The 14,269-nt window shown below is 39.5% G+C and overlaps 7 protein-coding genes across 7 annotated transcripts; 4 read left to right on the top strand and 3 right to left on the bottom strand. All coding sequences in view use genetic code 12, as the record gives it.

Annotated features, from left to right (window-relative positions):
- Positions 1-70: 70 nt before the first annotated feature.
- On the top strand, positions 71-3,091 carry CPAR2_212290 (uncharacterized protein; the record flags this gene model as incomplete). The annotated part of the gene is made up of 1 exon (XM_036810190.1): positions 71-3,091. The coding sequence occupies one exon, from the start codon at positions 71-73 to the stop codon at positions 3,089-3,091; it is 3,021 nt and encodes a 1,006-aa protein (XP_036666752.1).
- A 170-nt stretch (positions 3,092-3,261) lies between these two features.
- CPAR2_212280 (polyubiquitin-binding protein) lies at positions 3,262-4,329 on the top strand (the record flags this gene model as incomplete). Its single annotated transcript, XM_036810188.1, has 1 exon — positions 3,262-4,329. The coding sequence occupies one exon, from the start codon at positions 3,262-3,264 to the stop codon at positions 4,327-4,329; it is 1,068 nt and encodes a 355-aa protein (XP_036666751.1).
- A 35-nt stretch (positions 4,330-4,364) lies between these two features.
- HPT1 (hypoxanthine phosphoribosyltransferase) lies at positions 4,365-5,006 on the bottom strand (the record flags this gene model as incomplete). Its single annotated transcript, XM_036810187.1, has 1 exon — positions 4,365-5,006. The coding sequence occupies one exon, from the start codon at positions 5,004-5,006 to the stop codon at positions 4,365-4,367; it is 642 nt and encodes a 213-aa protein (XP_036666750.1).
- Positions 5,007-5,470: 464 nt separating this feature from the next.
- CPAR2_212260 (uncharacterized protein) lies at positions 5,471-6,640 on the bottom strand (the record flags this gene model as incomplete). Its single annotated transcript, XM_036810186.1, has 1 exon — positions 5,471-6,640. One exon carries the CDS (start codon positions 6,638-6,640, stop codon positions 5,471-5,473), a length of 1,170 nt encoding a protein of 389 aa, XP_036666749.1.
- A 671-nt stretch (positions 6,641-7,311) lies between these two features.
- Positions 7,312-10,122, top strand: LHS1 (Hsp70 family chaperone; the record flags this gene model as incomplete). The annotated part of the gene is made up of 1 exon (XM_036810185.1): positions 7,312-10,122. The coding sequence occupies one exon, from the start codon at positions 7,312-7,314 to the stop codon at positions 10,120-10,122; it is 2,811 nt and encodes a 936-aa protein (XP_036666748.1).
- A 166-nt stretch (positions 10,123-10,288) lies between these two features.
- CPAR2_212240 (uncharacterized protein) lies at positions 10,289-12,238 on the top strand (the record flags this gene model as incomplete). The annotated part of the gene is made up of 1 exon (XM_036810184.1): positions 10,289-12,238. One exon carries the CDS (start codon positions 10,289-10,291, stop codon positions 12,236-12,238), a length of 1,950 nt encoding a protein of 649 aa, XP_036666747.1.
- A 128-nt stretch (positions 12,239-12,366) lies between these two features.
- CPAR2_212230 (uncharacterized protein) lies at positions 12,367-14,001 on the bottom strand (the record flags this gene model as incomplete). The annotated part of the gene is made up of 1 exon (XM_036810183.1): positions 12,367-14,001. The coding sequence occupies one exon, from the start codon at positions 13,999-14,001 to the stop codon at positions 12,367-12,369; it is 1,635 nt and encodes a 544-aa protein (XP_036666746.1).
- Between the last annotated feature and the right edge of the window lie 268 nt (positions 14,002-14,269).

The raw sequence follows: 14,269 nt of genomic DNA, 5'->3' as shown, positions 1-14,269 counted from the left end.
GTTTGAAATATCCATAGAAGTCATACCGCATTTATCCTGTACATTCCCTTACCATTAAATTGATTTCAAAATGGATAAAGATTCACTTCTTCAAGCTTTGGGTGGTACTCTAGACGCAGACCAACATGTCAGAAAAAGTAGCGAGCAGTCACTACACGTTTATGAACAACAACCCGGATTTACGAGTTATTTGTTGGACTTGATTATTGAGCCTGGGGTTCAACTTGGCACACAGATTGCAGCTGCAATTTTCTTCAAGAATAGAGTTTTGAACTATTGGATTGCGCCTGAAAGTACCAAACAACCAGCAAGCTATTTCCTTCTTGAAAATGAAAAAAGTGATATAAAGAGCAAATTGGTCCCCACGTTGATGAAAGCACACAAGATAAACCAGATTAAATTTTCGTTGTCAACTGCATTGAACGGGATATTGAGCTACGATAAGTGGGATGAGCTAACAGCATTGATTGTCAATTTACTTTCATCACAAGATCAAGACCAAATATTAGTGGGGTTGATTTGCTTGCATGAATATGTTAAGAGTTATAGATGGGCTGGTCTTGAACTGAAAAATTTTTCCAACCCCGTTGTGGAAACGATTGCCCAAGAGATCTTTCCAATTATTGAACAGTTGGCCCAGACATTGATTTCCAACGATGGAAGTACTGTGACCGACGAAATGCTCTACCTCATTGTTAAATCATTCAAGAATGCCACATATTCCTCCCTTCCGGCATATTTGATGGATATAAACAAATTGGGTCTCTGGTGTAAAATACATATTCTGATAATCAACAAGCCTTTACCCAAAGAGCTTATGGAGGAAGATATACCAGAACAGCGTGCTTTACACCCTCGAGTGAAAGCAGTTAAGTGGTGTTTTGCCAATATGAATCGTTTATTGAACAAACATGGTGGCGGGTATTTAACCAAGGAAAAGAACGATTTTACTCAAATATTTCTCACAAATTTCGTTCCTGAAATCCTCAGCTCCTATTGGAAGATAATTGAAGATTGGTCGAGCAGAAAGATATGGTTGAGTGAAGCATCATTGTTTTATATGATTTCATTTTTGGAGCTCATAATTGAAACGCCATGTTGGGAATTGGTGGGTGATAAATTGGATGCTATAATCGGACATTTGATACTTCCATCTTTGCAAGCTACGCAAGAAACAATGGAACTTTACGAAGACGACACATTTGAATATATTAGAAGATTTTTTGATGTCAATAGGGAACAAAAGACCAGTGATGTTGCTGCCATCAATTTTGTGTTCAGACTTTCCAATAAAAAGTTCAAGCTGACTATAAATGTGGTTTTCGGAATCATCAATGACATCTTTACGCAAAGAACAAACGATCGAGGAAACCAGGAGGTTGCAATGAAAACTGAGGGAGCCCTCAGAATACTTTCCACAATTTCATACAAGTTGGACCAAAAATCTTCACCATGTCATGGACAAGTGGACAATATGCTTGCAACGTATGTTCTTCCTGAGTTGTCAAATGAGAATGCTACAAAAACACCTTGGCTTACTGCAAGAGCTTGTGATACGATTGCTATGTTCCACAATCACAAATACAGTGATATGCAAGTCTTGCAATCGATTTTCCAAGGAATCATCACTTGTTTCCAAAATGAGAACCAATTCCCAATCCAGTTGACAGCTGCAGATGCATTGGCTACTTTGGTTCAGGAGGACTCAGTAGCAGCCCATGTTGCAGACCAAGCGCCTCAATTATTGGAGAATTTGTTGGAGAAATCGAAAAAGTACGAAAGTGAGATTTTAACCAATGTGATGGACACTTTTGTTGAGAAGTTTGCCAAAAGTCTTGAACCTTATGCCGTTGAGCTTGGAACTAAGTTGGTTGAACAATTTCTTCAATTGTGCAATGATATTCTTGAACTGCAAAGCGCAGGAGGAGCGATCGAAACCGACAAGGAGTACCAGGCAAGTGGCTTATTGAGTACATTGACCACCTTGATTCTTTCCACCTCACATGCCTCGAAAATAGGAACTCGTTTGGAGACGGTGGTTCAAGAGTTAATCAGCTTTGTTTTGGAAAATGCGATGGTGGTATTTTTGACGGAAATCGTTGAGATTATGGAGTCATTGTTGTACTTGAATCAAGAGGTGACAACTACTATGTGGTCAATGTACCAGAGTGTGATTGATGCATTCGAGACTTATGCTTACGAATATTTTGATCTGTTTCAACCATTCTTTGTGGGTATTGTCAACAAAGGATTTACCAATCCTCAAGTTACCATGCAGCATCCTTATGTCCAATCAATGATGAATGTGTGCTTCGGTGTTTTGAAACAAGAAGACATGGATCCAATATTTGCTCACTCGGCGTTTGAAGATATTGAACTAACCATTTTGGCCATGGATACGCGAATTGCATCTCTTTTACCAAACTTCTTGACTGAAATATTTGAAATTTACCATAACTTGGACGCCCAAAATGCATTTGACGGATTCATGTTGCACCGTTTATCATTACTTCGTATTCTTTTTGCTGCCATTTTTGTTGATCCAGTAAATACAGTCAACTTTATAGGATCCAGAGGTTTTACTGTGGAGTTTTACAAATTATGGATCAAACATAGTGATGATTTCCAGAGTGTCTATGGATGCAAATTACAGATTTTATGCGCTTTGGCCATCCTTAAAAGTGAAGCCGTCAAAAGCATTCAGGAAGACTTGGTTGGAGAAACTGTTGATTTACTTATAAACAACGTGGCTGCTTTGCCAAATGCGATCAGAACCAAAAATTCAATCTTAACTAATGAAATTAGTCAAAAGGACCAGGTTAAAACCGAGGTAACAGATGATGATGACAATGATGAGTTCGCTGACATAGGCGATTTAGATGATGAGTATGAGATGGACGAAGCGGAAATGGAAGCTCTCAGGGAAACACCTATTGATAGGGTTAATGGATTTGAAGAGTTTGTTCAAGTTTTCCTTTCTATGCAACAAAATGAACCAGAAAAGTATCACATTTTGTTTGGTGATTTGGATGATAGCAAAAAGGAGATGATTCAAGAACTTGTAAGAGTAACTCAACAAACCAGACGCTGAAGTTGAGGGGAGATTCCATGTACCTATGTAGTATTTGTATATCAGTGCGCACTAACAAAAATATTTAACGGCAAATGAAAAAAAAGCATAATACCCACGTACTTATCCTCTCCCCTTCATCAACACGCTACATGTTTTCTAGTTTTGGATCCTCCGTATTCGGAGGAGGGATGTCCGGTTTTGGAATGCCAGCCAGTAACACGTTTGAAGAATACTTTAGATGCTATCCAATTGCAATGATGCCTGATTTAGTTCGCAAGGATGATGCAAACTATGGAGGCAAGATCTTTTTGCCACCATCAGCATTGAACAAGTTAACAATGTTGCACATCAGATACCCTATGTTGTTTGAGCTTAGAAATGAACAGAAAGATCTTTTGACACACAGTGGTGTTTTGGAGTTTACCAGTGAAGAAGGAAGATGTTACATCCCTCAATGGATGATGGACACGTTACAACTACAACCAGGAAGCTTGATCAAAATCAGGAATTGTGATCTTAGTTTAGGGAAATTTGTCAAAATAGAACCACAAAGTGTAGACTTTTTGGATATTAGTGATCCCAAAGCAGTGTTGGAGAATGTTTTGCGAAAATTTTCAACATTGACCGTGAATGACGTGATTGAAGTAAATTATAACGATTCCATATACGGAATTAAGGTTTTGGAAGTGAAGCCAGAGAGTTCAACTCATGGTATTTGTGTTGTGGAGACTGATTTAGAGACCGATTTTGCTCCTCCGGTTGGATATGTGGAGCCTGAATATAAACCGAAAAGTGTCACACCATCACTGCTGAAACCGATCGACCCATCTAGTGTAAATAGAGGAGCTGGTGCTGCTACAATGGCCAAATCTATCAATTATGCGCAAATCGTGGGCGATGCGATATCGAATAGTGGATCAGCTTCAAAATTCGGAGGATCGGGGCAAAAGTTATCGGGGAAGAAAGTGGAGGATACCAAATCTTTAAATGGAAAATACACAATGGATGATTTGGATCCTAATGCTCCTGCAGTGCCATTAACTCTACCTGATAATCAGCTATTCTTTGGATTTCCTGTGGTTTTACCTACTCAAGAGGAGATTGATGAAGGCATGAGGGATGAAGCGAAAAGTAAAGAGGCATTTGCCGGATCTGGTCAGTCTTTGCGACAAAGCAAAAAGAGAAAGGATAAAAATACAAGCCATCCATCATTAAAAAACCATGAACGAAGTCCCGAGGTTATAGAGATTGATTGAAATTGGAATCTATGCTTTAACATCTATACACAACTCTATTCTTTTGTAGTAGAAGGAAGGAACACATCATTACCTTGTTCTTCGGCCTTCTTTTGATGGTACACAATGTCCGTTGATTCCCACGGGTAAGCAATCCAGGCATCAGGCACAGTTCTTGCAGCAAAGTAGTTGCCGGTCTTCATTATTTCGTCTGGTAAATCCGCTTTCTTTTTCTTATCTTTATCGTGCAAAACAAAGATACCAAACTTAGTGCTCTTGGGATCAGCGTTGGAAGCTTTGGCTTGTTCCTCGACATCCTTCTTCAACTCTGAGACGGCATAATGTAATGTAGTTCTTGTGTCATCAACCTCATCAATGATCAAGATGTTCTTCCCAACCAAGTCGATTTTGGACTGAGCATAATCAATCCATTGAGTTCTGCTGACTCTAGTACCTGGCTTTTCTTGCACTCCATCAGAGTTTTCAATCTCTTCATACAAGGACAAAATGATGGCCATGATTCTAACATTTGGTTGGCCTGGTTCTTTCAAAAATGAACGCAACATTCTCGCTGGGATAAACCCACCTCCACCAATTGCAATGATCAAATCGGGTTTAAATTGTTTGATCTTGTCAGCTGATTCCTGACACAATTGGTGTACATTATTGTACGAAATATACATCTTTTCATCGGACATGGTTGAGTGTGATCAATCTTGAGTTCTTGAAAGGGGTTTTATTCCAATCGAATCCAGCGGGAGGAGGGTAATATGTACCAAGCCCAAGAAAAGAGGGAAAAAGAAAATGTGCAAACAGCTTCTCTTGTTGAAAGACAATTTTTTTTTTGTTTTTGCTATTGAGAATTTTTCCGATGCGATGTGATAAGGTTAGAAGAAGACTTCATAGTGGAGGTAAGCAAAGTGGATATATTACAGGAGGGGTCAGCTGTGGAGGATGCAATAAATGTTTTGTCTATCTGAAGCGCCTGCTCTGGAATCTCTATCTGTTGCCCCTTGTAACGTACCAGTAGTTCGTATCTCGGACATTCCGTCGGAGTAAATAGAGGCAAAGATTTTGCACCCATATAGAGAAAAAAAATTTACGTTTCTTCATATGCAATAAAACTAATGTAATACAATATATATATATATATATATATAAACTATTTTGGAAATGGGATATTTCTCTTCCATTGTAATAAACTAGCGGCAATAACATGACGGTAGAAATCATCTCTGTTGTGACTAACCTCATACTGAAACTCTTCACGCAAAACCTCCGCAATTGTTTTTCTAAACTTTCTTCCAAAATCATCATACTCAAACTTATTGGCAATCCAAATAATGTGGTTGCAGCTAAACAAATCATTGAACAAAGTCTTTAGCAGCAACAAAAGCTCAGTATTAACTTTTTCTGTCCCATTCAAATTTGCCACAGTGAATGCCAATTCCGAATGCATTCTAGAGAATTGAACAATAAAGCTCTTTCTTATATCTTGTTTCTTAGATCTCTCACTCGTGATTTCCAAATACTTGCAAAATTGCAAAACGCAAGTGACACCACTATTCAAGAGATTTTGATATTGCTTTTTCGTCTCCATTGGCAAAGATTGAGAATTTGAAAGGATCCCAAATCCATTAATCTCTCTTGCCCGAAATCGCGAAGGAATCTTCGGCATCTCAATCAACTGTATATTTGGAGTCGTAAAATCAGAATCCTCATCGCTGGAGTTTGGATTGCTTTTGGGATTGTCTTGTGGAGGTGTGCCAGCAAATAACGAAAAGACCAGACTTAAAATTTGTTTTTTGCTCCATTTGGTTGAGTCCGCCGACTTTACACTTTGGGTATCCACATTGGTGTCATTTGGTGGTGTATTACGGGGTGTTCCGTCTTCTTCAAGTGGGATCAAAGACACATCACCGGAGACAGCTTGTTCTTTTTTTTTAACAGACTCTTCTTTCTGTTTACTCCTTCTGAAAAATCTTTCAATATTGTTCGAAACCAAATTGTTCAGTGAGTTCGTCATGGCATTACCACTCAGATTCCCATCTTTGCCGTCTCCACTCAATGCCGGAACATTTTTGGTATCAGAAAAATCCACATTTGCAGCCAAGGAGTTTTTTTCATTTCCCAATGGAGAATTGTTGCCACCTTCAGCTCCTCCAGCATTGGCCGGGAGATGGACTTGTTTCAATTGATTGTCATTCAAAACTTCGCCCGTGGTATCCTTACCCTGCTCCTCTTTTTCGCCTAAGCCATTTACAACAGTGCCCTTGGTCTTGTTGACCGAGTCGTTGTCGTTTTGAATGACGGGTTTGTCTGATTTCAACATCCTTTGAGTTTCTAGCAGATGCTTGAGTATTGGGCTCGTTACATCGATACAATTGTGGAGCTTCGACCATTTATATAAATCTCTACCCCATTCAAGTTGCTTAAAGTTGAAGTCCCTTGGCGCTACCATACATATCAAAGTAATGAGAGTTTGTTATGCTACCAACACTTTCTCGTATCACAAACGTGAACGATTGGCTAGCCTAGACATTTGTAACTTACCTTAGGATGTAATCAGGGATCCGAGTACACGATAGAGTAGTTACGGGATTAATGTATTAATGTTTCTTTTTCTTTTTTTGTTTTTTTTTTGTGCCTTTGCTTTTGATGTGTTGTCCTTTTCATTCATTTTTCCGTGTTACGTCCACGATACTATACAAGAAAAGAATCGGTTGAATCTACGCTAGACTGGTGGGACTATTAGCTGTCGTTTTCAATCACAGTCTCCTATTTATAAAACTCTTTCTCGCCAACACAGTGGAACTCAGTCTCGCAGTGAATTACCCTCGCCACCCCCAAAAGATGAAAAATTATCGACTCCAGGTTTTGTGAAGTGAGAGAAAAAAAGAAAAAAATCATGAAAAACATGAAAAGTGCCAACAAATTGTATTTATCACCGCAAGCAATTTCAACTCACCAATACCATTCGTTAATCCAGTTTTGCTTTTAGAAATGAGATTATTTCTCACGTTAGCGTGCATACTATCGTCTGTCTTTTCAGCGATTGTGGGAATTGACTATGGGCAACAGTTCACTAAAGCCGTGCTATTAGCACCAGGTATTCCATTTGAGTTAGTTTTGACAGATGAGGGGAAAAGAAAAGACTTGTCAGGAATCTGTATCAGAAAAGAGCTAAATGGTGGCTTGGAAAGATCTTACGGATCCCAAATGGGTTCGTTGATGACCAGATTTCCTCAAAACACAGTTTTGGATTTGAAACAATTGATTGGGAAATCTTTTGATGATCCTGCCACTGAAAAGTATTTACGGACCCATTTTGGCATCAAGTTAGTGGCAGATGATTCTAGAAACAATGCTATCAAGTTTGATCTCGGATTGGAAAATTCAACATATCAATTTTCTGTGGAGGAATTGTTGGCCATGTCGTTGAATGAAATAAAGGCAAGGGCTTTGAATGATCTTGAAGAAAATCCAAATGCTGCAGCATTAGTTGAAGATGTTGCAATCAGCATACCTCCTTTTTCTTCTCAAGCAACTCGTCGAGCCTATTTGGACTCCTTGTACTTGGCAAATTTTTCAAACGTTTTGGGGTTGGTAGATGAGGGAACTTCTGTAGCACTCAACTTTGCTGGAAACAAGAAATATGACCAATCTGATTATAATGATGTCTCAGAATATCATTTGGTCTTTGATGCTGGTGCTGGTTATACTACGGCAACGTTATTTTCCATCACCCCACAATCCAATGGGAAGGTTGTCTTGCAAATGGAAAGTGTAGGAGAGGATTTATTGTTTGGCGGAAAGACATTGACGGAATCGGTTTATTCCATTATATTGGAAAAACTTCTTAATCATTTCAACTTGGAATCGTCAGATCTCAGCGATAAAATTCACGCCAGATTGTATGAGGTTGCAGAAAAGGCAAAAATCATCTTGTCGGCAAATACGGAATACCACACGACCTTGGAGTCTATATATGGAGACAAGGATTTCAAAGTTCTGATTACAAGAGACGAGTTTGAGGAAATCAATTCAGATTTAATGGACAGAGTTACCAAACCAATTGAAACCGCCTTGAAGAAATCTGGCTTATCTGTTGAGAGTTTAAAGTCGGTGATATTGAACGGAGGTTCCACAAGAGTTCCATTTGTACAGAAACACGTTTCCTTATTTGTTGGCGAGGACAAGATTTCCAAGTCGGTCAACACTGATGAAAGTTCCGCCTTGGGAACCACTCAAATGGGCTTGAAATTGAAAACGAAAACGCAAAGCCCCAAAGATATCAAACTAGTTGACAAAAGCTACCATAATTTCGAGGTGAGTGTGAATGGAAATGAAGAGCAGTTGGTTGTATTCCCAGAAGGATCGGTGGTGGACAATACAACAAAAGTTAGTCTAGGTGAGGTTGGTGACTCGTTGTCTATTTCATTGTTTGAGGATGGCTCGTTGATCAAATCATACAACTTTGGTGATGTTTCCAGTGCGATTGAAAAATTGGGATGCAAGTCTGATGAAAACAAAGAAGTCTTAGCTACTTTTGAGCTCAACAGGAGCAAGATATTTGATCTCGTAAAAGCCAACATACAATGCCAACCCAAGAAATCTGGCTCATTTTTGAAGAATTTGCTTAAGAACAGTGGAGAGCAAGAAGTTTTGGTTGATGGGTCTGATGACGAACAAGAAACGGAAGGCGAATTCAACTCTACATCGAGTGACACGAATTCGACCGATACTAATTCCAAATCCAAAAGATCAAAAGCATTAAAGTCGACCTATGTTTCAATTCCTCCTGCAGTATACCCTCATATTGAACCAATAGCTAAGGACGAAAAGAAAAAGTTACTTCGAAAACTTGCCTACTTGAATTACTTGGACGATGCCAAGATTGAGTTGACAGCTGCGAGGAACCAGTTGGAGAGTCAATTGTACAAGTTAAGGGACCTCATCGAATCTAATGAAGAGACCTTGTCAAAAGAATTGAGCTCAAAGGAAATTTCCAAATTCACCAACTACGTGAGTGAACAAATCGAGTGGTTGGATTTTGAAAGCGATGATGCCCTGATTGATAACTTGAGGCAAAAGATTAAAAACGCAGGTAAGCGCGAACAGGAAGTCAAGAGATATCTCGAGATGTCAAGCACCGATTTGTCAAAAGACGGCATGAAGAACTTGTACGAAGATGGCTCAAAGTTGATCATGAAGATTCAATCAAGCATGTTGAAGTTTGGTGAGCAAATTGCAGAAATTCGTAAGAAATATGACGAGGCTCGTTTCAACTTTGATAAAGAAAACGATAGGATCAAGTTGAAGCTCATGGGTAAAGAAGACAAAATGCTATCCTTTGATAAGAATTTACAAGAGTATAGAGAAGTCATAAGTAAAATTGGGGAGTTGCTAAACTTTTCGGATTCAAAGTTCAATAAGATTAGCAAGAGTGAGTTGTACACCTTCCACGAGTCATTAGCCAAGGGGGTCGCTCAAATGGTAATTGATCTCATGGAATTGGAGAACACCCACATTGAACGGCTTAAGCTCTTTGACGAACAATTTGACAAATTGACGGAAAGACAATTACAAAAGGAATATAGAAAGAAGTTGAGAGAGGCTGCTAAAGAGGCGGAGAGGAAAGCTGCTAATGAGAACAAAAAGGATGAGGATGACGATACAGAGGAGAGTGAAATCAGCTCTCCAACTCAAATTGCATCCAATACCGTACACGAGAATGCATCTGAAACACACGACGAGGTGCCATTAGGTGAAGTTGATGGTGACGATGTGAAGATAGCGCATGATGAATTGTAGACATAGAGTATTTAACAGTAAAGTAATTTTTCATTGATCCCCTTTGTAGAGTCACTGCTTGGGAAGCAAAAAAAAAAAAATCAGAAAAATCTAACGAAAAGTTAGCAACAGTGTGCATCATCATTTTTAGCTACATCGCCTGCTCTCGCTATTGTTCAACACCAGTATGTCAAACCCATCACCACACGAATATTCGCGAAGAGGAAAATACGGTGATACTAACAGGACATCATCAGCACGCTCAGGTTCATCGATTCGATCGCGTGAAGAATACCCCCAAAAATACCACAGTTCAGGCACACACAATGATCCCTCTCATCCCCTACGTCAAAATATAAGTGGTAATGACAGAAGTATCTATCAAGCTTATGCGTACCGAGATCGTGGAAAGGAAAGATATGCCGATACACCACAGGAGCCAATCGCACATCAAGGAAATGAAGGAAATGAAGGAAATTCTGAAACACTTAACCAATCGAACTTTTCTCGAGGTAATGAAAGAAATGTCGAGAGGGGTAATAATGTCGCTCGAAGCAGTCACCTCGAGAGAGGTAATGAATCGATCTCATATGGAGAGCAGCAGAGGTATTTCGATGGGTCAAATTCATATCGAGCAAAGCAGCGGTATCCCGAACCACAGAATGGGCCGAATTCGTACCATGGTGACAGCTATAGGCCTAGGAACAACAAGAGGCGGTACGATGACTACCAAGAAAACTCTTATTGGCCTAACCAGTCGCGAAAGAGAGATCAGTACGACACAAGCTATCATTCTGAGCCTCGCAGATTTCAGCAAACACTCCCTCCTAGGTCAGAAGCAAAATTGTCGAAAGCTGACATTGAAAACGGTATTAAAGAATTGGAACGCCATTTGGAAAGCTTAAGTGGGGTACAACCATTGAATGAAATCAAGGTTATTGACTCGCGGTGGGGTGTCAAGGCAAAGGGCTTTGAAAAAGTAAGTGCGCCAAGAGCAAAACTATCAGGGTTGTTTCCATTGCCTGGATTCCCACGTCCTGTTGATTTTACAAAGCTAGAAGGGTTGGTGAAAGATAGACTATCGAATAGCAACGATATTTTGAACGAAGCAAGTAGGATTGATCCCGTTGATTCAAGAGTGGCGAAAACTCTAGTCATTAGTGGCATTGAATCGATTAATTACTTGAAGATTGTTGAATTTTTTAACGACTATTTAAGAATGATTGATTTCGAACAAAGCTCAAGTAATAATGTACACAGTAAAAGGAAATCAAAGGATGACAAGACGTTGATTATTGAATTCAATAATAGTGAGTGTGCAACAATTATTTACTCGTTAAATGGCACAGAACTACTTTTCAATGCTTATAAGGAGAATCATGTTGAAAGAAGGGAATTGGCGGATAAATTCCGATTACAAATATCCAGACCAAATGAGTATGTTGTTCAGGATGAAGCGACTACCTCAGAGGAGGTCCAGGAAATTGTCAAAGATAGCCCAAGAAAGATTTCCCTTGTTGTGTCGCCCAATGTTTCCTCTGATGATGCAAGGGAACATCTTCTGACATTGGCCCCTCTCGTTGGAATGCAATATTTCCGAGAAAAAGGTACTAAAGAGCCTTTGGGGTTGATATTTGCAGAATTCAGACTGAATGAGGAAGGTATCATTGACAAGTTGATGGGATTGTCTTTTGTGACGAATGCTTTTTACTCGTGCCTTCCAAATAAAAAAACACCAATACAAAATGGACCTATTGATTACTATACGTTGCCAAAATTAGTAAATAATGAACTAGTTTGCCCTAGAGCTAGTTCAAATGTGGTTCAGTTGATAAATGCTGTTTCGATAAAAGACTTGATGGATGATTCGAATGTAAGGTTTTTGCACAAAGATATAAAAGATGAAGCATCTCAGTTTGGGACAGTTGTGTCCATCAAAATTCCACGACCAGCCAATGATTTTACACCAGGATTGCAGCAGTTGAATATCGCCGGATTGGGGAAAATATTTATTGAATTTGATGACGAAAAGTCCGCATTGAAGGCGATAATGGAGCTTTCAGGAAGACTGTACAATGACCGTACAGTTCTTGCAACTTATTTTGACCATGAAGATTTCAAGAGAAACATCATCTAAACGAGGAATGCGCAGGGGGTAAAGCAAAATAGTGCAAAGTGTAGCTGTTTGTACATACGTACTACAAATCGAATCAAAGAGAGTATTCATAAACCACTCAACTAATGTAAACCGCCTTTGCACCAATTCTATTTTTTCTCATTCAAAAGTTCATCCAAATTCTTGACGCTTGAAATTTCTGAATCGGAGTCGTCAAGATTGGATTTCGGTCCAGAATAGGCTCTATGACCCCAAACAAAATAGTAAGTCAATGATAAAATCCAAACGCCAGCATTCACTGCAACCGTGTAATTCATAGTATCCTTGGTTACACGGGTAGAGTCGGGAAACATGCTCATAACAATTGCAAAACTTAACCAACAAATTGTAATCAAATTGACAACGGTGCTCCACTTGAGTCCAAAGTAAAAAGGGCCGGAGATAAACTTGTTTCTTCCGTATGATAATGTCACAAGAAAAACTGGCATTCCCCATGAGAGACCATTCGACGTGATACAAAGTGAAAACAAGGCGTTTGCGCCAGCGGTGCCTGGAATCGTGACTAATAAACCCATAATCAATCCCAAACAGCCAGCAAAGATTGTAGCTCTAACGGGCACTTTAATTTTGGGATCAATATATTTGACCCACTTGTAAATAACTGGTAATCCATCATCGCGAGCAAAAGACCAAATTTGTCGTGACAATGCAATCATGATTGAGATGGCCATACAATATTGTCCAACTGCAATCATTGCCATGAATGCCACTGCCCACTTCTTCCCCAATGAATCAAGGATAATTTGTGCCATTGGTGAGCCCGTTTCCGAAGCCAAAACCCTACCAACATCGGCATCTTTGATACAAGCAGCACAAACAATCATGATGAACCAGCCAAACCACCAGCAAGCCCCAATAGAGCCCAAAATTCCGTACGGAATTGATCTTTGTGCATTTAATGCTTCTTCTGAACAATGAATTACAGAATCAAATGCTCCAATTGTCCAAATCGCAGTTTGAAAAGACATGATTGTACTCCAACCAGTTGGCCAATCCCTGGCATTTTCAAAGTGGGTGAACATATACTTTGCTGAGTTGAAACTATTATTTCTTGAAAACCCAATGGGAACCGCAATGAGAAAAAGTATCACCAAAAACATATTGACAATAATGGACAATGTTTGAAACTTGGCGGCGTGGCGAGTGGTCAAACACGAAATGACAACATTCAGAGCGATACAAGCACAAAAGATTCCATAACATTTGAAATTGGTAATTTCAAATGTATTGTCTCGGGCAATGGAAATGGCAGACAACACCTCCACGGCGAAACCATAACTAATACTGCATAACCCGCCCAATAAACCTAATGAATTTGAACATGCTATAAGGTAACTCAAGGGAACTCGAACAATATCAGGACAATAGTAATTGCAATAGTAGTACAAGCCACCACTTGTAGGGATTGCACTACCCAAAAACGACATTGAGGTGCCAACACTAAAGATGAAACAACTGGCGATAAACCATCCCCATACTAAACCTGCTGGACCTGATGCCAACCCAATTGCAAGAACTGATGAAATACTGGGCAACAATCCCATAATGGAGAATGCGATACCAAATACTTGAATGATGGAGTAATGACGTCTCAATTCTTGCTTGTAGCCAATTTGGTGTAACAAATCAACATCACCTGCATTGTGTTTTGGGTCAACAACCCTAACCTCTGATGCGTTTGAGGTAATGTGACGAAGCCCGCTGCTGATTGCATCTGCTTTCATAGTTTCTCACTTGGGGTTTGAAATAGATGCAAAAGTAAGAATAAGGGCAAAATGTGTGGTACTTATAATCTCACTTGAAAGTTTCTAGTGGGGAAATCGGCTCCACTAAAATACATTTCTTTTACTCTTAATCAATATGCAGCACAGGTCAAACTCGACTCTCGTAAACGCAACTCTTACCTCGGCGGAAAAGTGCTGGATTCATGGGGTGGAAATTATCTTAGCAGATGTTATGTTACTGGTGTATTATATTTCATATCTGGCTCTA

This window comes from Candida parapsilosis, contig 005809 (assembly GCF_000182765.1).
Source record: "Candida parapsilosis strain CDC317 annotated contig 005809".
NCBI lineage: Eukaryota > Fungi > Ascomycota > Pichiomycetes > Serinales > Debaryomycetaceae > Lodderomyces > Lodderomyces parapsilosis.
This window is presented reverse-complemented; position numbering and strand designations above follow the sequence as displayed.